General features: G+C 39.0%; 1 protein-coding gene across 1 annotated transcript in view; it reads right to left on the reverse strand.

The window, feature by feature from the left end:
* Positions 1-24,894, reverse strand: part of SLC9A9 (solute carrier family 9 member A9) — a 586,828-nt gene that overhangs the window by 185,870 nt on the left and 376,064 nt on the right. The window contains exon 12 of the mRNA XM_050779755.1: positions 9,229-9,382. Within this exon, the coding sequence (XP_050635712.1) occupies positions 9,229-9,382 (154 nt within the window). The remainder of the gene's footprint in view (positions 1-9,228; positions 9,383-24,894) is intronic.

Genomic DNA, 24,894 nt, shown 5'->3' on the forward strand with positions numbered 1-24,894 from the left:
TGACCTATGCTATTGGTTATTTTGCTGTAATTGTAAGCACTTGAAAAGAATGTGTATTATGCTGCTGTTGGGTAGAGTGTTCTATAAATGTCAATTAAATGTAGTTGGTTATTAGAATAGTTCTTCTGTCTCCTTGCAGATTTTCTATCTACTTGTTATATTAGTTGCTCAGGGACAAGTACTGAAGTTTGCAACTATAAGTGTTAATTTGTCTCTCTCCCCTTTCAGATTTATCAGTTTTTGCTTTATGTATTTTAAGGCTATATTCTTAGGTGCATACACATATTATATAGTTCTGTCTTCTTGGTAAATAAACTCTTTTATCATTACATAATTCCCTCCTTAATCCCTGGAAAATTTTCTTGCTCTCAAGACTATTTGATTTAATATAGCCACTCCAGCTTCATTTTGATTGGTATTTGTATGGCACATATTTTTTCATTCTTTTACATTTAACCTATCTATATCATTATATTAAAGTATGTTTCTTATAGACAGCATATAGCTGGGTCTTGTTTTTAATCTGCCTTGACAATCTCTTTTAACTGATGTCTTTAGGCAATTTAGATTTAGTGTAATTATTGTTATATTTGTATTTAGATCTACCATTTTATTACCGGATTCCGGTTTGTTTTCTCTATTTTCCCCCCCTATTTTCCTCTCCTGCCTTCCTTGAAGTTATTTTAATTGATTTGTTTTCCATTTTAATTTACCTATTGAACTTTTGACTATATCTCATTGTGTATGTGTTTTAGTGGTTGATCTAGAAATTACAGTATAAGTATATAATTTTTTACAATATATTTTGAATTAATAGTTTACCACTTCAAGTGGAATGTAGAAAACTTACCACTTACAGGTCCCTCTATTCATTTTCCTTTTTGAGAACCCCATAAGACAATGTTAATTTTTTTCCTTCAACAACCATATATATTTTTAAAACCTTAAGAAAATATATTAAACAGATATTTACTATTTCTATTGCTCCTCCTTCATTCCTGCTGTTCCAAGATTCCCTCTAATATCATTTTCCTTTCATATGAATACATTCCTTTGTCATTCTTTTTTTAAAGAGCAGATCTGTTGGTGAAAAATGTCATACTTTTGTTCAGATTAGATAATTTCTTATAATCTTCAAGTTCACAGAATCTTTCATCTATCATCCTTTATTTTGTTTTTAAGCTAATTAAATGAATATTTTGTTTTGGTCATTGCATTTTCCATTCCAAATTATTTATTTATTTATGTATCTTCTATTTCTCTCCAGTTTTTTGTTTTCATTTTTCCATTTGTTTCCATCGTGTATGCTCTTACTTCTTGGGGCATGGTTATAATAGCTGCTTTAAAGTCTTGATTCATTAATTCCAATATATGTGTCCATATTGGGTTAGCATCTTGTGAAATATTAAAATTTTTCCTGGATCTTGTGAGATATTAAGATTTTTCTGGGTATTCATATGCTAAAAATTCTAGAAATTTGGATATTATGTTAGATAACTCTGGATCTGCGATGTTAAGTGACATAGGATTTTCCTAGGGAGAATGTTGAGATTTTGTTTTATCAGGCAATCAAACCAGATTTGGTCCAGAACGCAAGTTCTTATGTGCCTTCTGTTGCCTGTTGTTCCAATGTCAGTTAAGTTTGAAAGTCTATGCAGTTGCCTTTAGATTTTTCCTGCATATGTGACACCCAGTGTCCAGTTGGGGAGCTGGCTAATGTTCTGACTTATAGTTCATTTCTCAGTGTCTTTGGTGTGTGCTGTTTAGGCTCAGACACATGCATATACAGCCTGATTTTGTGCTTGAAAATTTATAGACAACTTTATAGTGTCGCTTTCTCAAGCTCCCTTCTCTCTACAATCTTCTCTACATTTTCTAGCATCCCAAAGCCCCTTTTCCTGGTCCTCTGGCTAAAATCTCAGGGTTTTAATTTTCCCACACTGCTGCATATTTTCTATGATTTTCCCATAATATTGCACCTGCTTCCAAGGCTAATTGGTGAGAGGATTAAGAGAAAAAAAATACAATGGGAATTCTTCCCCATGATCTTAGGACCAAAGTTCCTCTGATTGACATTTTAGTTGCCTTTGTAAATGTTGCTGCCATCGTCACCTGCCACCTTATGATTGCTAGGATTGGGGAAGAGGGAATGAAGAAAACAATAACAAATCCAAGGCATATGTCCACTCTTCCGACCCACAAATGTCCCTTTTCCTTTATCTTGTTCCAGAAACAAAGAATTTCTCTTCCAGCTCTCTCTCTCTTTCTTATTTTATAATTCTGGTCTCTAAATTGTCTTTGAGTCCAGGCCAGGAGATTCCAGAGAGGAAACAAAATGAAAACTCACCACCAGTTCAATAGTACTCTGAATTCTGGTTTATTCCCTGAATATGTCTGCTACCGTTTACTTTTTAGAATCCTCATATAACTGTTACATGCATTCTGTTCAGTGTTTTTCAGCTGCATTCAGAGGAAGAGAAAGTGGGTGGAGTAAGTATGCTTACTCCATTTTGACCAGAACTGGTACCCTTCTCCATAGTTTTTGAATAACAAGTCCCACCTACTGCATTCAAAATCACTTTTTTGTTTTTTCAAATGTTGGCTGTTACCTAAAGTACAAATACATCTATTACTTAAAGTAAGGACACCATATTGGACAATGCTTTAAGATAACAGGCTAGTAAATCTCCTTTAATAGACCAGAATGTCCATTGTTTGGTAAACTTAGTAAATGAGAGAAGCTTATTGATACTGATATTCTCAAGAGCACCTTCAGAGAAGATGACTAAGAACATGGCTTGTGGAGGATAGCTGGCAGTTGTGGAGATAAAGACTGTTATCTCTGGAACTGAGACAATTTGGCATGCAGAAAGAAAGCGTATTAAGGAACCCAGATGGCACTGAAAGCAAATTTAGGAACTGCTAATTCATAACAATTGTTATAAACCTAGAATATTTTTAGGTTAACCATAGGTTACTACAGTTATCCAATATCTTTAATGTAACAAGTCAAACTAGATCGATTTAAGCAATAAATATTTAGATTTATGAAATGTAGAAGAACCTAAAGAAAACAGAACATAATTTTAAAAGGCAGTACCAGGTATGGAATATGCAGTATAAATCTATATTCAAATGAGTAAACTGGTTTTCCATGTTTCGTGGGAGAGCATATTTCTCAAGTCTGTCGATTGATATAAATTGATACGAAGTATACAAATTTGTACAAAATCACTACAAAATATAATACAATCAATACAGCTTGATGAAATGTTATAAATTAAATATCTAAAAAGTTCCCAAGCAAAGATTATTATGTTAAGAAGGAGATAGAAGCATGTTTTAGAAAGAATCTTTCTGAGCTGTTGGGTAATATAATCCTTTTTGTTAGCATTTTTCTTTATGGCGTTTATCATTTTGAATGCAGAAATAGGAGTTGCCTGTAAAATTGGTGAGTCTCATTACTAAGGAAAATGGACTAAACTTTCCAGAGACTATTTCTATTTTCCATGTATACCATGCTTTCATAAATATAATTAATTAATAATAGTTTATATGTGCATGGGTTTCAGGGGGACAATTATACAGTATTTGGGTAAGAAAAGGCTCATAGGTATCTTTTGGGTACTGTTATAACAATATTTGTTGAGCACTTACTGTGTGCCCCTAAATTCTGGACACACAGAATACTTAAACCTTATAACGTTCTAAAGTGGTAGATATCCTTATTTCAATTTTACAGATTAAGAAATTTGAGGCATAAAGACATCACATTTATTGCTCAAAGTCCTACAGCTTTAAGAGAGGGAGGCAGGGTTAGGACCTGCTCAGTCTAACTCCAGAGTATGTGTGTGTATTGATAGACTACATTAATACAACAACGAAGCAAACTGTTAAACCCGCATGAAACTTTGAATGCTAGAAAGGAAACCAAACAGAACACAGTTAATATTAAGATAACTTAATGATATATATTCCTCCATCATATTAAATTAACATTTCCTCACCTCAATAATAAAGGAAGTCTGTATGTAAGCAGATATATTTAACTCTGCTATCATTTAAGACTTAAAAATATTACTAAGGACAGTTCTCTTTTTATCTTTATATACATACTTGTGATGGCTGTTATCTTAAAAATTTGTAGCCAATGGGTATAAATGATAAATAAATCACTTGAGAATGGCTTTTCGTCATAAACTAAAAATTGAATTTAAATATTTAACTAAAATATTGACAGTGGGCTCGCGTGGTGGCTCATGCCTATAATGCCAGCACTTTGGAAGTCTGGGGTGGGAGGACTGCTTGAGCTCAGGAGTTTAAGATCAGCTTGGTCAATGTAATGAGACCTCATCTCAGCTAAAAGTAATTTTAGAAAGATTAGCTGGGCATGGTGGTGCACACCTGTAGTCTCAAATACTCGAGAGGCTGAGGCAGGAGGATCGCTTGAGACCAGGAGATCAAGGCTGTGGGGAGCTATGATTGAGCCACTGCACTCCACCCTGGGTGACAGAGCTAGACACTCTCAAAAAAAAATTAATAGTAGAAGCATTGCACTATCTAAAAGTTGCTCACTCTGCAATAGACGTAAGTCAATGTATGCAACCAAATTTTTTGGTTGATTTGGGGAAGAGGCTGATGGCAGAATAGTTTGGGATCCTGAATAGGATTGGGAGATGAGCGTGAGGGTAACAAATTCCTATAAGTCCTGTAATTCTAAATTCCTGTAATTGAGGAAGACAATCTTCTCCACTTGGCTATGTTGGACTAATCTCATTTTATTTACCTATAACTGTCCCAGGTCAAAAAGAAAACCTGCACTGAAGAATTTCTGTGTTGTATGAGCCAGTCAGCCCAATCACTTGTGATGGATGAAGATTTCCTGTGTTTGTTTTTAACAGCCCTGTCATGGTTTAAAAAGCACATCTCTTTCTTCAAAGGATTTGTTAATCAGGGTCGATTGCAGGCATTGACAATAAGCTCATTTATCAGGGTGCCAGAAGAATGCACTAGTTGGGTGTGTAGGCTCTAGGCTTAGGCTCGCTGGATTGGATCCTGGTTCTGCAGCCTGATGGTGGTGTAACCGTGGGCCATAGTGGCAGCTACTATCATCATCCGCTAGGAAGCGGCTGCTATCATCATCCCCATGTTATAGATTAGAAGCTGAGTCACAAGGAGGTTATATGCTTTGCATTTTATTATCTGATATCTGGCACAGAGTAAGCACTCATTACAAGTCAGTTATTATTGTTAGAGTGTTTAGAGGTCAAAATTTGAAGCTGTAAAGGTTATCTTGTTGAGGATACTTCTCTAATGTCAGCTAGGAGACAAGGTCTGTGTTACTCTGGCATTCAAGGCCTTCCACACTGTGATTCAGATATTGTGAAGAGATGGGCCCTACATTCTCATTTGGGGAGCCCAGGAAAGGTTTGCACTGTGGTATAGGCTCCTTTCTCATGAGCTATTTGCTGAAAGTTTGTTAGCTCCATGTGGTGCCCTACCCTAAGCTCCATGTAGTGCTCTACCCGAACCCCATTCTTGGCTTAGAGAATGGGGTTACCATCTCGAAGCTTATTATCTGGTGCCACTGCCAGAGAGCTCTGCCCTGTGGTCTTTAATGTTTATTTGTAAGCATGTGCAACCATTTGGTCGATAATCTTGTTTACTGGCTTTTGTAGGGCAAAGCCTAACACCTTTGGTCTTTTTTGTTTCCTGGCTAACAGCAGAGCTAGTCCTTGGAGACTCCTGTTGGGTTTTCCTCACCACCAGTATTAATGTATTCTACAGAAGGGAGGAGATCCGGATTTTAATCAAGAAACCATTCTACTTTATTTTACATGAAAACCTCCAAAACAATGCTGGAGGAGTCTTTTCCTTTTCTCCAGAATTTTAAAAAGCAAAGGCCTGATTTATTTTCAACGCTGCATTACAAACATTTTATGATTATTTTTAAAAAGAAAATACAACAGCCCCGGGACAAGAAATTTGAATGGTGCTTAGGACAAGACTCAATCAATGGAAAATTTGTTTCACATATAAAGATCATTATTTGTTTCTCTAAACATAGGATCATTGCTGTTTTAAAGTCAGTTCCATCAAAGTGCAATTCATATTAATACTATCAATTTTTGCCTTATATAAAACATTTTCTTCGCATCCTACTGTGGTAGTTTGCGGCTGAATGGCAAATTTTATGGGGATAAAAAAACTAATTCAAGTACATATCAAATAATTTCAGAGAAAAAATATAGACTCAAGAAGGGAAGGCCATGTAAAGTAGATAAACAAATCACATTCCAATTGAGGGTATTTGGGTTCATTCAGTGTTACATTTGTCTTTGCGTCTCTTGCATTTCTCCATTTATGTCATTTTATTAAAGCTCCAATTTACCTACTTCATGGTGTGTTTGGGGAAAAGTCTGACAGGTAAGTTGGTTAATGAGACATAGCTCTGTAAACAAGCAAGGCCTTGCTAAATGGAGTCTAAATGATGGGTGACTAGGAGTTTAAAGCCATAATGGAATTGATAATTTCTTTGACAACATTATAAACCATGGTAGGAAAGTGGAGCATATGATGGTGTCACTACAAGTTACTGTGTATTTGTATACACACAGTGACATAGTTTTATTCTTTATGTTTATTCTATTACGTCCTATTTCCCGCCCACTGATCAGGGCACAGTGACTCTTCCTCTTTAAGTGAGCCCCTCCTCCCTTTAGTATAGGTGCTAAGGAATCTACACTGCAGGCTCAGGTGTGCCTGGCCCTTGGCAACCCCAGCCACATCCGACAGTATCAATATTAGCCCCATCTCCACTAGGGGTAGGAAGTCTAAACCAGCAGTTCTCAAAGTGTGGCCCTGGGACCAGCAACACAGGCACTTCCTGGATGTGGTAGAAATACAGGTTCTCAGGCCTTGACCAAGACCTACTGGATGAGAAACTTGGGCTGGGGCTTAGTAATCTGGGTTTTAATGAGCCCTCTAGGTGGTTCTGATGTTCATTCAAGTTTAAGAGCCAAATTGGTCTTAACTTATTCTGCCCTGTATCTATCTGTCTGGGTTTACTTCCTGGGTACCCAGAAATCTAGGAACTTCAGTTTTTCCCCATTAGTTTTCTCATGAATGGGTCTCTGGTGTCTCTGACTGGGTTTCTGCCCTGATGTCAGATTTATACTCTAGTTTCCAGCTGAGATCATCACCTTGCTCACTAGACTAGAACCCTGTCAGCTCAATTCCCTAAACACATCACAGTCCTGCCTTTACCCATCTCCCTCCTGGCTGGTGGCCAAGTCTGGCACTGAATTGGTTGGGCCATTTGGAGCCAGTTCCCACTGGGGCATCTTCATGACCTGGCCGCCCCATGCTGTGCCCCCTGGCAGGCTGCCATAACACTGGCCGGGCTGACTACCAGGCACTTCACCCCTGGACACCATGGTTCACATTAGTATCTTTCCTTTCTTACTAGGCCTTGTCCTATAATCTGGATAACTATCCTAACCTGTTTAAAGCCCCACTATAATACTCCCCTCTCCCTGCTGAACCAGATATTAAGGGGCTGCATAAGTTATGACACCTATTTGACGTCAGTGGATGCTTTTGGAAAACACTAGAAGAGAGCTAGGTAAATACTTTAGGATAAAACATGTTACTGATTTGGGGACAACTTCTTTTAGGGTAAAAAAAGAAATAGTAGAAAACAAATTATATTTTATTGCTTTAAGGAAATCCTGATATCACTACTTTATGTTCTGAATATTTTAACTCACCTGATAGGGTATTTAGTACTTGTATTTTGTGGGGACCAGCATCCTCTAACTTGGTTTCCAAGCCCTAATATTTCCATGCAAGGATCTACCTACTGAATTTTATTTTCCAGAAACCTAAACACACCACTGTCTTACTAACAGTTCACAGGAGACCCAGTGCTATAGAGTTTAATGCAATCTGTGTACTCATCCATGGGAGCCTACAGGTAACAACCACTGTGAAAGAAATTGCAAGTCACATTTATGTGCTTAGGAAGTAATTCAAGAAGCATTTCAAAACACTCTCTATTCACCTTTAGTCAAAGCCTTTTTTTGTGTTTAGCAATATTCACAGTACTTCAAGAAGCCCTTTTTTCTCAGAATTTGGTTTAATGCATAGACAGTTGGCCTGGTTTGAGCATAAGTTTTCCTATACTAAACTTGTGAGACCTGCAGTAAATAGTGATTGAAAGTGTTTACATTTGTGGTTGTATTCATTTAACTTTTCATGAATTATGTATTCAATCCTACTGTGTGCCAGGCACTATACTAGGCGCTGTAATAACAGACTCTTGACTGTAAGAATCTTCTTGGAAGTCCTTTTCCAGTCAGATGGATCTTTACGTGTTGAATGTAGTAGGTATAAATTTGTCTTATAGACAATGGGTAGGAACCAGGAAGTGATTGCATGATCATCAAAAATGTATAGATTTGAGAAAAAAAAGGGATTTGCCTAAAGCACTGTTGTTACCTTCTGGAATATGAAAATGAGGACCCAGGTCACAAGAACATTAAATAAAGACAGCCACACTTTAAAATAGATTTACCCATTTTCACAATTGACACCAGCGACCCATTTTTGTCAAAACGTCTGCTCCTCCCATACTTCAGGTTTATAGTAATCATCTTCCAGAACTGCTTACTGGAGGGCCACTGACTGAAGCCTTTACCCTCTTTTCCTGTATGAAAGTGTCTAACTTGCATCTATAGCATCCCTCTGGCTAAGCATATGGCTCACTAAGCAAGTATGTTTAAGCATTTCCTATGTCCCTGTTGTAAGTGCTGTAAGGAATTAAAAAACAATAAATTCACTTTATCCTTCATATTATAGCTTTTTCTATATCAGTCCAACTGGATTGTATCTTGAGGACAAGACCTGTGTCTTATTTTTGTAAACTCCATAGTATACCGAATTGTACTGAATACAGATTGTTGAATGGAATAATTGATAGATGAATAAATAAATTTCTAGGGACAGACTATAAACAGATATCATCCTAGGATTTGGAAGCTTTCTGGAAAAGTCATTGTGGTTGGTACTATGTCATTCTGTTTCACCCGATGGGTGAAGGTCAACTTGACTGCCGGGAAAGTTAGGTTAGGACCTGCCATTGTACTATTGACTAAGTCAGCAATACCAGAAATTGAACAGCGCAGTCATGCCTCGTAACGATTTCCTTTGCTAGACGTTGTCACTCACCTGATCTGAAGCCAAGTCAGCATGGGGGTTGTTCCTCCTCCAAATACCCAGACAGTGAAGAACACGAGGAGCAGTGTGGTGGTAAACATCATTTGTTTGGGCTGAGATTCTGTGTTCCGAATAGCTAAGGCAAATGCGATCGCTCCTCGCAAACCTTGCAGGAAAAACCAAAGGAGAAAATAAATACCTTGCAAGTGTCTTTTTCATTTCAATGGATTCATCCTTACAATTTGCTGACACAATTTTTTAATTAATCTTTTTATTTTGAGATAATTATAGATTCATAAAGAGTTGTAAGAAATAATACAGAAAGACACTGTGTACTCTTTCTTCAGCTTCTATCAGTTTCAATGATATCATGCAAAACTATATAGCTCAATATCTCAACCAGAATATTGACATTGAGCCAGTCAAGATAAAGAACATTTCTGGCTGGGTGCAGTGGCTCACACTTGTAATCTCAGCACTTTGGGAAGCTGAAGTGGGAAAATCACATGAAGTCAGGCATTTGAGATCAGCCTGGGCAACAAAGCAAGACCCTGTCTCTACAAAAAAAATTTTTTAAAAATTAGCCAGGCATGGTGGCATGTGTCTTTAGACCCAGCTACTCGAAAGGATCACTTAAGCCCAGGAGTTCAAGGCTGTAATGAGCTAGGATTATGCCATCAGTCTGGGTGACAGAGCAAGACCCTGGCTCTAAAGAGACAGAGAGAGAGAAAAAAAAAAAAAACATTTCCATCACCACAAGGATCCTTCACATTGCCCTTTTATAACCACACCTACTTCCCTCCCACACACTCACTCCTTAATTCCTAACCACCAATAATCTATTCTCTGTTAAGATGATTTTGTCATTTCAAGAAAGTTATATAAATGGAACCATGCAGTATATAGTCTCTTGGAACTGCCTTTTTTTTAACCCAGCATAATTTGCTGGATAATCATTCAGGTTGCTGAATTATTGGTAGTTGTTCCTTTTTATTACTGAGCAATATTCCACAGTCTAGATGTTCCACAGTTTATTTTACCACCTGTCTGTTGAAGGATATCTGAGTTGTTTTCAGTTTTTGGCTATTACAGCAAAGGATGCTAAAATTTACATACAGATTATTGTGTGAACGTAAGTTTTCATTTCCCTGAGATATATGCCCAGGAGTACAATCACTAGGTAGTATAGTATTTCCATATTTAGGTTTTTAAGAAATTACTCAATTGTTTTCCAGAGTGGTTGTAACATTTTACATTCCTACCAGCAATATATAAGTCATCCAATTTCTCTGCCTCCTTGGCAGATTTGGTGTTGTCACTATTTTTCATTTTAGTCATTCTGATAAGTATGTGGTGATGGTTTGTTGTGGTTTTAATTTGCATTTTTCTAACAGTAAAATGGTCTTGAGCATTTTGAAATGTATTTGTTTGTTATCCATATGCCCTCTTGGGTGAAATGGCCCTTCATGTCTTTAACTCATTTTAAAAAATCGGATTGTTGAGTGTTTATTGTTGAGTTTTGAGAGTTCTTAACAATTCTATATAATAGTCCTTTGTTGGATGCATGGTTTGGAAATATTTTCTCCCACTCTGTGGCTTCTCTTTTCATCATCTTAAAAGAGTCCTTTGCAGAGAAAAAGTTTTTAATTTTGATGAGGTCTAATTTGTTGATTTTGCTTTTTATAAATTGTGCTTTTGGAGTCATGTCTAAAAACTCTGTGCTTAGCCCTAGATCTCAAAGGTTTTTCCCTATTTTTTTTCTGAAAGTGTTACAGTTGTACATTTAGGTCCATGATCACTTTGATCGAATTTCTGTATAAGGTGAGAGGTTTAGGTTGAGGTTCATTTTTTCACCTATGGATATTTAATTGCTTCATTGAATTGCTTTTGGAACTCCATCAAAAACCAGCTGGGTATATTTTTGTGGGTCTATTTCTCAGTTCTCTACTTTGTTCCATTGATCTATGTGTCTGTCCTTCTTCTAACAGCACACTGTCTTAATTATTGTAGCTATATAATAAGTCTTAACATTGGGTAGAGTGATTCTGCCCACCTTAATTTTGTTTTCAAAATTGTTTTAGCTATTCTAGTTATTTTGCCTTTCCATAACATTTTAGAATAATATTGACTGTATATACAAAAGAAACTTTCTGGGAACAATTACTTTTTAAGAATCAAATGTGTCAGGCAACAAAGAAAACTAAGCTTATGGACCACTGAAAATTAACTACTTAAATGGCATTTAAAATTACTCTAGAATGATTACATAGTTTTACAAAATCTATAAACTAGTATATTAAAACCTGATTTTTCTTCTTCTTTTACTTTTTCTTTTGTAATAATATGCTAATTGCATTTTTATGAATCCATATTAAATATATTTGCAAGAGGTATTAAAGATGAAGGGCTGGGCATGGTGGCTCACGCCATAATCCCAGCACTTTGGGAGGCTGAGGTGGGCAAATCATGGGGTCAGGAGTTTGACACCAGCCTGGCCAACATGGTGAAACCCCATCTCTACTAAAAATACAAAAATTAGCTGGGTATGGGGGTGCACACCTGTAGTCCCAGCTACTCGGGAGGCTGAAGCAGGGGAATTGGTTGAAGTTGGCAGGTGGAGGTTGCAGTGAGCCAAGATTGTGCCATTGCACTGCAGCCTGGGTGACAGAGTGAGACTTCATCTCAAAAAAAAAAAAAAAAAAAAAAAAATACTAGAACTTGAAGTTGAAGTGTGATGACACTAATAAAAATAGAAATTTAGACTTGGAAGAAGAGTAAATAAAAGCACAACTAGTAAAGGAAAGGAGCTAAAATGGAAGGTCTCTCTTGGGCAACACACGATGTGCAAGATATTTATAGTCCCTGTTATACTGTGTAATAGGACAAATAAAGATTTATAATGATAGCGAGTATAACCCAAAGAGGTAGTGATTTGGTTATTTTTATTGAAAGCTTTAAATCATACATATACAATTTCAATGATCTACTTTTTATAATATTTATTATAGCATTTAGGTTTCTAAATTTCTAAATCTGTATTCGTACATTAAAGGAATTTTAAAAAGTAGATACAGGGCAGGATGAGAAAAACTATAACCATACTGGTGTTTGTTTCTAGGTTCTCAGCTTAGAATATAATGCTCCTTTCTTATCTCCATGCTGAGACTATTCAAGAGACAAGTGGCATAACACAAGATCCACAGGATTCGACTAGAGAGACTTAATACGTTTTGCCTGAAACAAGGAAATCTCCGAAAGAGAGAAGAACATGCACTCTGATTATAAAATACCTTCAAGGAACAAAATGTAATGGAGAAAGGAAATTATTCTAAATCTCCGTGTAGACATGGAAATGGCCTATAGATAAGGAAGATACCATTTGAAGTAGATATTAATAAAAAAGTTCTTACACATCAGAAATTCTGAACACTTGAGATGGTTGTACTCAAGAAGAAAAGGCCCCACCAGAAGTACGAGTGCATTCACACCCAGCTGGGGATAAGAGTGGGGATATTAATAACCCTTAATACTGGCAACTATTTTAATAGTGTTCTCACCAGCAAATACAAATGGGATCATTAGGGAATGAGAACTCAAGGAAACAGTCTTACAATAGACTTCTGTATCTGAGGAGAGAATTTATAGGTCAAGGTAAAGCTCCTAGCAGTGTTTAGTCACAGTACAAGATTAGAGCTAGAAAGTGAACTTTCCAGCTGGGGGAGGGGGTGGCTCACACCTGTAATCTCAGCACTTTGGGAGGCTGAGGGAGGTGGATTACCTGAGGTCAGGAGTTTAAGACCAGCCTGGCCAACATAGTAAAACCCCGTCTCTACTAAAAATACAAAAAGTTATCTGGGCGTGGTGATGGATGCCTGTAATTCCAGCTACTATGGAGGCTGAGGCAGGAGAATCACTTAAACCTGGGAGGTGGAGGTTGCAGTGAGCTGAGATCATGCCATTGCACTCCAGCCTGGGCAACAAAAAAAAAAAAAAAAAAAAGAAAAGTGAACTTTCCAATTTCTCCTTTCCTCAAGCTCATAGTGATAGGTCCATAAAGCAGCACCATGGCAAAGTACATAATGTCAGAAGTATTAGACAATGAGTGGCTAAGTATTAATAGTTCTCATGATAGAAATATTTGTAGTTTTTTTAACTTTGTGTCTTTGTGACAAAGATGAGAAACTAGAATAAAAATTAAAAGTTACAATAACATGCCTACTATAAACTCTTTCATGCTGGATATTAAGGGCAAGGAGGTAAGCAATCATTAATCTTACTAAGAATGTTTAATAATGTATTGTTATTATGTTAAACTAGGGTAACTATGCTCTTAAATCTAAATTATCTATACATGAGCAATTCTTGGTTTAAAATTATACTCAAATATATGTTATGCTGACTTCTGAAACAACCTATATCTATATATAGAATACCCTATATTTACAGGAGATGCAATGTAGAGATTTCAGAAACAAATGGAAAAGTACAGCCACTGTCTTGTGGCAGGTTGAGAAACATTGTTAATTGGGGCCAAACCCCAAGATGTTGAAAAGAGGATGCCTTCTCAATGTTATAACCACCTAAAAAAACATAGATACAGGGTGGTTTTAGAGATGGGATCATCTGTCCATAGCCCTGGTAACATGTGGCATGCATGGCACTGTGGCACTGGAAGCACGGGGATGGACATGAGAATGGTGAGGCTGCCAGGTGGACAAAGTGAAGCTAATGTAGAACTCCAGATGAGGTGGACTATTGTCTATGTCCTACTCATTCTTTATGACTCTGAAGTTGCTTATCACACATTTGGAGCCTAGATAAATGTAAAACCAATGCATTCATTGGTTCATTTAATGTACATGTATTGATTACCTCCTATGTGGAGACTCTGGGCATACTGATCCTATCTTCTTTATGCTATGGTTTTGGGCAATAGAGGATTTTAGGATTGAAATAGATTATTAGGGTACCAGCAAAATACTAAAAATGAAAAATGAATATTGACTTAGGATTTTCTTTTTAGTCAAACATTATTTCCAAAAAACACAATCCATTTCTTTTAAAAACTCAAGAAATCTAGAACTTGTCAAAACTTGTATTTTGTATTGTTTTATGGATACTTTGAGTTTGAGTCTTTAGGTTTTACCTTGCTTTTTCTCTTTGTTTTGGCCAACTAATCAAAATAATTTTATACGTTTGAGGGTTGATAGACTATACCATTTCATTTTAAATGGCTTTACTTTGCAGAGATTTTGTCATATTTCATATGCCCAGTTGGAAATTTAGCATCACCTTGGGGAATAAAGGAATTCCCTGCAATTAAATGTGGTTTCATTTAAAATTGGCCTCTAAGGGATTCTTATGTTAATTATGTTGATGTTCTATTCATAACAATAGGAAACTATTGAGCCAAGGAAAGCTATCTGGCAGGCACTCCTGCTCAGAAAATGTGCAGCTTCCTGTGTATCTTTAAAGGGCAAAAGTGAAGCTTTTAATCAATTACAAATTTGCAAATGTGTTCTGAATAGGTGAAGGTCAGACATAGCTAAACTTAAATCACAGGAATAGAAATATTTCTTAGGGCATCTTTATTTAAGGTGCAAAGCAATAAACTAAAAGCATTTCCTGAGCACTCACTACATGCTAAGCTTTATCCCAGACACAGTGCGAGGATGACAGAGTTTGGCTGCTCTGCTCCAGTGTTCATGGTCCTACAAACATGACTCTTTTAAAAGGTAAACTGTAAGAAGGTGTATTAGAGATGCAAAAGAGGATACTTTGAAAGTACATTTTGATGAGGAAAAAGATTGCTATACCTCATGAGGCCCAAATCGTGACCATTGTCATGAACTGATGTGCAGCATTTAAGGCACTGAAATAAATGGTGAGGCAAAAGAGACCTTTGCGCATATAATTTTCTATGCCCAAATCTTTTTTACTCATCTAAATTTTCTCTAGTTCTTTCTCCTGTAACCCTCACCAAAACTTCACCGAATTCCAACTGGTCTTCAGAGCTCAAATGAGACACTGTTTTCTCCAGAAAGCCTCCTCTGACATCTGGGTCTGGGTTAGGCTGGGTTATATTCCTAACACAATCCATGTTTGCCCTATCAGAGCCCTTATTACTGTACATTGCAATTGGCCAGTTCTGTTTAGCTATGACATCTACAGCAATACTAAGCATACAGTAGGCATTCAATGAAGATTTTTCCAACAAATCAATGAATGGACGAATTTTCTGATTCTTCAGTAATGTCAGGTTACATACATAGATTAATGCAATGGTTTCGGAATGGTTTCTGCAAGTTCAGTTTCAGCCTTTTTATTATTTATTGAGATCCTTTAAAATCTTATTTTGAGAGTCAAGAGTTCTGGTATCTGCCGTCAGGCCTGCCCCACAGGCTGCATGACCATAAGCAGGTTACCTCATTTAGATTTCTGTTACCTCATCTCCAAATGGAGGTTTACAACTAGACTTTTTTTTTTTTTCACTAGAAGTGCACATCAGAATCACGTGGAACTTAAAAATATATGTAGTCACTCATGCCAGCATCCCAACTAGAGATTCTGATGCAGCAGAGGACGAGGTACATGAGAGCCCAGCTCCTCTCATTTCCCACTGCACCACCTTGGCCCAAGACCCATCTCACAACCTGCCTGTGCCCCGAACCACTCTCTGGTCTTGGCCTCAAGCCTCTATTCTCTTCTTCTTCCAGTCCATCCTGCTGATGTTCCTCAGAACAGCTTCCTCAAAACCTAGCTTTATGAGGTCACGATTCAACTCAGCAAGCACAACCCAATAGCTTCCCATAGCCCAGAGATACCTTTCACTCAGAACCCCACCCTACTTTTCCTGTATACTTCCTCTTCTCCACTGAGAACTTCCATAAGCAAGACAGGTTTCTCTCCTCCCATAAACTACTGTTATCCCCACCTCTGTGCCATGGTGTCACCATCAATTCGTCGCTTTAGTGCTGGGTTTCTGCCTTTCCTTTGTACTTCTCCAAACTTCACCCATTTGAACGATCTTTCTTCCCTCAACCCACTCCTATGAAGTTTTCCTGGAATACTCTAGTCCACTTTGTTCTCTCTTTCTTAGAAATCTAATGAAACATACTGCCCATGACACTTGTATTATTAAATCATTGTCTGAAATGAATCAATACTTTAATGTGGTCTTTTTCTCCAACTCCCAGTTTTTTAAAAGTTTGGAGTTATATCTTCCTTACATAGTTCTTAGGTTTTGCATAATACCCAGAACACAAAACTCAGTAAATGTTTTCAAATTGAACTATTGCAGTGGTTTCAGGCCCTCTAGATATGGGATGGTGATATTCACATATTCATTCACTGAGTAATTCATTCAGGTGGAAAATAAGACCTTAATTTAAAGGTGCTTCTAGATTATGTCAGGTGGTATGAAGAAAACCAAAGTAGGGTAAGGGGATAGAGAGTATTTACATGTGAGGGGAGAGATGTTAGCATGGTTAGGAAAGCCTTTCTGGTTAGGTGACATTTGAGCAGAGAACCTAATAGAGGGAGAAGCCATCTGGGTATCTGGAGGAAAAGCGTTCTAGGCTTCGGGAATAGTAGGTACAAAATCCTGAGGCAGGCCTATGACTGGTGTGCTTAAGCTGTGGCAAGGAGGCTGGTGTGACGGGAGTAGGATACACAGGGTGGAGCTGGGAGGCAGTAGAAGGAGATAATGCCAGAGAGGTGACATAGCCAAATCATACTGGGCTTTTGAATCGCAAGGCTTTTGAATTTTATTTTGAGACAGAAAACTTTAGGAAGGTTTTAATGCTAGAGAGTGATAGGATCTGTTCTATGCTTAAAAACTCTGACTCTGATAGGAAAACAGGCTGGTGATAGGAGGCCAGTGAGGAGGCTGCCTTTTTAGTCCAGGCAAGAAGTGAATGCAGATCAGACCACTGACGACAGCATGGTAGGTGCTGAAGGTCTGTCAGAGGCTGATGTTTGTTAATGGGTCAGATGAGGGGGATGAGGGGAGAACTCAGCACTGGAAGAATTGGGGAACCTAGCGGAAGAGCATGTTTGGGTGTATAAGGGCGATCAAGGGTTACGTTCCCACCATATTACATCCGAGCTGCCTATTAGTCTTCCAAGCAGAGAGGCTGAGTGAGTAGATATGAGTGCAGAGTTCAGGGGAAAGGTTAGGATCTTTTACTGAAGAGAGTGGAAAGATATGAGGATAGCTGGAAGAATGAAAAATGTAGGAATTGAAAAATGTACGAAGATGAAGTTTATTTTGAACCAGATTTCTTCTTGCCTTGAGGCCTCTGTACTTACAGCTTCTCCCACCCGCAGTGCTCCCCTGAGTCATCCCTTGGCTGTGCCCATCATCTCAGTCCTCAGAAGGGCTGCCCTGACCATTAGATCTAAATGCTCTCACCTTCACCCAGGTTTTTTTTTTTTTTTTTTTTTTTTTTTTTAGACAGAGTCTTGCTCTGTTGCCCAGGCTGGAGTGCAGTGGCACAATCTTGGCTCACTACAACCTCCGCCTCCTGGGTTCAAGTGATTCCCTTGCCTCAGCCTCCCGAGTAGCTGGGACCACAGGTACACACTACCACTCCTGGTTATTATTATTATTATTGTTTTGTATTTTAGTAGAGACAGGGTTTCACCATGTTGGCCAAGATGGTTTTGATCTCCTGACCTTGTGATCCGCCCACCTCGGCCTCCCAAAGTGCTGGGATTACAGGCGTGAGCCACTGCGTCTGGCCGTTTGTTTTTCATTGCACTGATCACCATTGGACATGATCTTGTTTATATTCTAGTCTTTAAGATCTGTCTCTCTATCCTGGAAAGTACGCTTGGTGAGAGCTGACCTCTGGTGTGCTGCCTCTGCTGTGGCATTTCCAGAGCTAGATGGCCCCTCTCATAGCGTAGGTGCTCTGCAAGCATTGGATGAATGCATAAGTGAATGGATAAGAGGAGGTCATTTTTTTTGTTTAAAAGCACAATTGGAACCCAAAAGAAAATGAGCAGTAGATGGACAGGGATGCAGAACTATCCCTGATAAATGGATCTATCTTTTAAAAGAAAAGTCCTTTAGATGCATTATTTTGCTGCCTGTCTTTCCATTTGGGACACGATCCATTGCAATTCCTTTTTTTCCCTTTCACTTCAAATACTCTGAATAAGTTGATTGAAAAGATTTAATACAGTCTTATTATTAATCAAACCCTGGTTTGGGTCTAGAATTGAATTACATTTCATTTTTACCCTTACTGGAATCCTGTGACCTTGCAAAGGTACCTACTTTCAGCAAAAATGTCAATCTGATTTCAAAATGTTCCAGGATAATGCAATCTTGCTATGTGGTTCCATTTTCAGTTCGACATCATTTTATCACATGGAAGTGAAGCCAACAGATTGTTTTCAGTGGGAAAATCTTCTGCATTCAAAAATAAATTGAGTTTTTCTGGAAACTAAGCCTGTGTTAGACAAGTAGAGCTTTCCCTCGTCTCTCTTCCTAAACTTGAATCATTTAAACTTAAGGCTACTAAGAAGAAATGTGATATAACTTCTGTGTATTTTTACATAAAGAGAAGTTTGTTTTTAGAAGCCCTGGGTAGCCAGAAAGGGGAATTGTAAATAGGATTAGCTCTCTCACAACTCTGAAGTCAACAAGCACAGATGCCTCTGGCTTTGGAAGTTTGTTTTTATGTGGATAAGGCGGATGTGATAGTAAACTGTGGAATCATCAGAATAATCCTCATTACTAGCAGAGAGTTTGAAGAGAAAGGCTAACATAGATCAGAAGAAAGTCAACATTCTGGGAGTACCCAACTTATGGGCAGCTTGTATTCCGAAGATCAATTTATCAATTTTCTGTTGAGGCCAGTGGTTTTTTTAACTGGAGTGATTTTGACCCCTTGGGAACATATGGCCCTGTCTGGAGATAGTTATCATTGTCCACAAAGTGGGAGGGAAGAGTGGGGAGGCGAAGGTGCTACTATTATCCAGTTGGTAGAAGCCAGGGATGCTATTAAACATTCTGCAATATACAAGACAGTCTCCACAACAAATAATTATCTGCCCCAAATGTCCATAGTTGCTGGGGTTGAGGAAACCTAGCATAGGTTTCCAATTTGGATCTGGAATTGCTTTTTCCCATGTGACATTATAAATAATGACAATATTCCTACTGCAGAGGGCTATTTTGGCAAATATGGCTATCTATCCACCGAAATCTATTTTTATATGGTCCATGATGTGCTGTTATAACTGCATAAACTATATTTTCTAGCAGCTCTTGCAGCTAGGTACAGTCACGTGACTGGTTCTCACCAGTAAAATGAGAGCAAAAATGATGTGAGTCACTTCTGGTCCAAGGCTTTTAAGCAGCAGCTTCTTATCCTCGGCTTTCTTTCTCCTTTCACTAGCCGCATATAAATCATGAAGTGGTTCCCAAATGTTAGCTGTATCAGAATCACCTGAAGGGCTTGTTCAATGCCTGCCCTTGCCCCAGATTGCAGGGCTCTATTCTGAGAGTGTCTGACTCAGGAGGTTCATGGTAGGTCTGAGAAGCTGCATTTCTGACAAGCTGCCAGGTGATGCCAAGACTGCTGCTCCATGGACCACACTTCTAGAATCCTTGCCTTAGGGAGTTCTGAAGTCATAAGATGGAAGCAGCCTTGTTATATCTGAATCACCATCTGGAGAAGAGGCATCCCCCCGACCCTACCCAGTTCCATGTTAATATCAACCCTGGCCTGTGACATCAACCAGAGAGCAATGGCTACTGTGATTAAACTGTTGAATTTTGGGAATCTGTGTGTCACAGAAGCTTACATTATCCTATGGTTCTGTGTCTACCTATGCTATGTGTCTCTGTAGAATCACAGAATATTTTTTAACAGCTGAGGAAGTAGGTGCTGGTAGAGCACCTATTCCAGGTTATCCCTACTGACTCACCTATGACAAAGCTCAAAAATCAAAGAGTAAGAATGTGAGTTCTAAGGACAGTGGAAGAAAATCTCCTTCTGCTTCCCTAAGAAAAGGGTCAATCCCAGGCAGTGTGCTCAGCGGGTGTTCAGCCTCTTGCCCACTCCTTAACTTTCTGTGTCTTTCTCTTGCTCTAGCTCTGCCCCTTTCTCCAGCATCACTGGCACTTGGGGCTTTCATTTGGCTCCAAGTTCTCCCCAAGCCACCCTAATCTAAAGTGATGTTTTTGACTCTCCAGTGGAAACTTCCAGCTCCTTGGGCAGCCAGAATGAGCTTCATGCCAGGAAGAAAGCAATTGGAAGAAATCTGTTAAGGAAGGATAGCTCACAATCCTTCCTGAGAGGAGTGCATTTTGAATACTTGTTAACACACATGCTTTCACTTTGACTTGTGGAATTTAAAACAGCTTCAAGAAAGTGCAGTGAAATGTTTCAGCCACTGTAGGAAAAGTGGTGCGAGTGACCAGGCTCCTCTAAGAGGAGGGGAAGCCTGTGAATGACAGACAGGGCATCCACTTGCCCTGGGGTCTCCTCCTTCCCTCACATGGAACCCCCAGTCCTCGAAGGTGCTTCTGGAGCAGTCTTCCAGGCTGAGTCAGCAGGAGGCTGGGAGGTGGGGCCGAGATCCTGCTCTACTCCACAGAGGCTGGGAAGGACTTGGCTGACAAAGCAGCATTTGAACCTCTCCAATATATCAGAAATAATGCTGAAAATTCTTAAATTCCTTAACGACCCTATGGATGGATACTTAGTACAAGGCATTTTAAAGTGTAACTGCTTCTTGCTCATTTGCACATATAATTTATTTGAGTCAATTTTACTGACTTCTTTTGAACTCTGTCCACAAAACCTGAGGGCAGAATTAGAGGGATTTGTGCCTGGCACAGATAGACTAATTTTTTGAACAAGGTTTGCTTGCGTTAATAGTTTTCTAAGGTTTTGTCTACCCAATGCCAACACAAGCAAGCAATTAATAAATAAATTCAGGCAGAATACAGGGAAAATAATGTAGTCCATTTGTTTGCCTCTGGGGACATGTTAATTTGGTTAAAACTCTCAGATATTTGTGGTATCTGTGACACCATGGATATCCTAAAAATCTAAATGTACACAGAAGGCTCCTAAACACAGGGAGAGGTGACACACATTCTGGACTGTCTCCTTTTATTACTCAGTTCTCTCAGAGGCTGGCACGTTCCTGTTGTCTGCACCACCTCAATACATAGGACAGTCTATGATTATCCACAAGATATTGCTACTGTCTCACACTCAATAAATGTCTAAGTAGATTGTGACAATTTATATGTGTGAACCAGTCGGGAATAGGGGGGACAATATATTTTACTCACAGTAACTGGTATTTTGAGTCACAACATTTTTTATTTTTTATTTTATTATTTAGAGACAGGGTCTCTCACTCTTGCCCAGGCTGGAGTGCGGCAGTGTGATCATAGTTCACTGCAGCCTCCCACTCCTGGGCTCAAGTGGTCTTCCCACCTCAGCCTCCTGAGTAGCTGGGACTACAGGTGAGCACCACCTCCCCTGCCTAATTAAAAAAAATTTTTTTTTGTAGAGATGGGGTCTTGTTATGTTGCCTAGGCTGATCTCAAACTCCTGGCCTCGAGCGATCCTCCCGCTTTAGCCTCCTGAAATGCTGGGATTATAGGTGTCAGCTACCATGCCGGGCTTGAGTTACACGTTTTGTTTCATGTATTAATGCCAAAAGTGAGTCACTGCTGGAACTAAAAGTAAAATACCAATGATTGTCCTTAAATGGAGGGAGGAGAGCAGGAGCCATGGGCCTCTGTCTTCTACAGGGACGTCATGAGCCCGTAGCTGTTACCTTAGACTGTCCTCAGCAGTGATTTGACAGTCAAACCTTCTTTGGAATAAAACCCTCAGTCTCTGATAGAACGTTTTTCCTGACACCAGGTGTGAGATTGAGTCCTATCTCTATGAAAGCACTAAAGGCCGTCTTGTCATCTCTGGTGGTTAAAGAAAGTAAAAGAAACTCCCATTTTGAGTGTCTCCTAGGTAGCAGTTCCTGTGCCAGGCATATTTTAAATACAGATTCTAGTTTGGTTTTCAACACTGATCATTTAAGGTAAGTATTAATATCCCCATTTTACAGCCTAGGCCCCTGAGGTTTGAACAGGATTCATCACACAGTTCCAGGTGGCTGAGCCAGCTTCAAAGCCTGAATTCACTGTACTTCATCAAAACAGTAGTTCCCATCTAAAAAATATTATGGTATGCCAAATAGCAAAACCTAACTGGCTGGTTAAAAATGCAAGAGCAGGTAATTTTTATTGTAAATTTATTTTGGAGCACAGTGAAGAATGATGATGCTTGGACTTAATAATGGGAGAAAACAAGTGTATGGGGCAGGCCACAGTTCTAAGCTATTTCTCAGATATTCTGAATTCATCATAATCACATAACCTTTTCTCAGCATTGGAAACTATGAGGACTTAATGGGATTTGCAATTCATATGGGTCTACTATAGCTGTCTGCTTCGTCACAGCAATGCTGCTTGTGGTTATTCATTATCCAAGATGACTTTTCCTTGTGATTGCTTGACACAGTTGTTAAAACATTTTTTGTGGCTCATTTCCTGCATAAGCTGGTTAACCCTATCCCATCTGGAGACCTCAGAAGACCTACTCCCATTGCTTTGCTCACTAATGCCTGCTCCAAGCTGCATAGGGCACCACCTGGGAGAGATGGAGGCTTGGGGGGAAGTTCATCTTCTCAAATGGAGAAAGTCCTGACCCTCCGCCCCATTAGTTTGTTAGTGGCCTTGTACTGGTGAGGAAGAGGCAGTGGCATAATTAAAGACACAAATATGCCTAGGGTAGGAAGGAAATGTAGCATGGGAAGGTAAGAGAACACTGGACTCTAGGCAAAGGGGCTGCAAAGAGGAAAGCTTGGACAAAGGATTCCTGACAGCATGATGGTGTCAAATAGGCTAAATCAAGGGAGGGAAGGAAAGAAAAGTCCAGCTTTTAGAGGGTCCCAGACTCTCAGCTAACTCTTGTAGCTACATTTAAAGAAATCTTTTTTCCTAAGCTGAAGTTGAGGTTAGCCTGATTCTTGACTGAGTGAAATGTATAATTTTAGTTAGGTATATCATTCATTCACCTATTTATATACCAAATATTTGTAGACACCTACTCACCTTCAAGTAGCATGCGGGGTGCTAAGGTATAGAGATAAGCATTTTGTCTTCACTAAGCTTTCAGTCTAGAGGGAATACAGGCAGGCAAACCAAAAATCATGGTACAGTGTGATGACTACTAGGGGAGGAGAAGTATTGGGAGCTATGGAAACAGATGAAAGTGACACAAACCCAGACCAGAGAAGTTACAAAGGCTTCTTATCAGAAGTGATGTCTAAACTGAGATCCAAAGAATAAAACAAACAAAGCGAGTGAGGGTGGGTGCATGTGGAAAGGGTTCCAGGCATAAGGACAGCCTGAGTGAATAGGGAGGAAGACCTTAGCATGCTGAAGGAACCACAAGAAATTCAATAACTAGATAAGCAGCATTATGCTGATCAGATGGCAAATGGAAGAACAAGAGGCGAGGTTGGCATCTAAGAGGGTCTAAAGCCAAACAGAATGAGATGGGAGAAATGTATTGAAGAGAGAGGTTCGGAAGAAAAACCATGAATTGTAACTGTGTTCTGAAACATGCTTCTCAAACTTCCATGTGCACATGAATTACCTGAAGATCTTGTTACAATGCAGATTTGGATTCAGTGCTTTTAATAAGCTTCTAAGGGATGCCAAAGCTGTTGGCCTAAGGACCACACTTTTGGATATCAAGGATCAAGACAGCATGGAAGCATCGCCTTTACATGGGGACTGGTAATTGCTGTGGGACGGTCCTGGTAGCTTAATGGAGTTCCATTAGCCTGGATAGCCATAGACATGGATTCTTATTTCTAGGCACTGCTGAAACAATGACCTTGGTTCTTCACTTTCATGAGTTTCACTTATGTTTCCTTTCTGGCTGTCACTGATGTCAGCTGGATAAGGTCCTTTGGGGTCAATGTCTCAAATTGGATTCTCACCATGGCTTGATCAGTTGGTCACCCAAAAGACACTGGGAAAGGTGGTCTACACCTTGACAGGGGCTCTTAAAAACTGCTTCCATAGAACACTGGGGTTCCATGAGCTGCAGAACAGTGCTCCACAAAACTTGAGTAGCAATGGCAGCCTTTTCACAATTGAGAGGGGAACAAGTACATGTTCATGAAAACATTTTCTGAATTTAAAGTTTGTCTTCCATGCCTTTCTCTTAATCCTTTGGTGTCAGCAGTTATTTGAATGTGAATGAGTGCTAGTGCACAACAAAATGAGTCAGGAACATTAGTAGCAAAGCCTGGCAATAGTTGGTGCTGTTGTTTTATGGCTATGTGAGCTCATGGATGAAGTTTTGTATAAATCCATGTACTGTGGTCACATTTTGCTGGTTAAAACTTTTCGTAGTTTTTGTGATAGGACATTTTGGGGTTTCAATGCCTTCTCAAAAGTGCCTTCTCAAAAATAGAAGTCAACGAATTTGAGAAGCAGTGTTCCCTGACCTATCATCTGGCTCCTACAACCTTCCCAGGTGCTTTCCTAAACTCCCTCCTGGTTAGATAAGCTCAGGAGCTCTGCACCGTGGCTCTTTAGCCCAGTAGTTCACAGTATCCAAGTCACAG

This window comes from Macaca thibetana, chromosome 2 (genome assembly GCF_024542745.1).
Source record: "Macaca thibetana thibetana isolate TM-01 chromosome 2, ASM2454274v1, whole genome shotgun sequence".
Classification (NCBI taxonomy): domain Eukaryota; kingdom Metazoa; phylum Chordata; class Mammalia; order Primates; family Cercopithecidae; genus Macaca; species Macaca thibetana.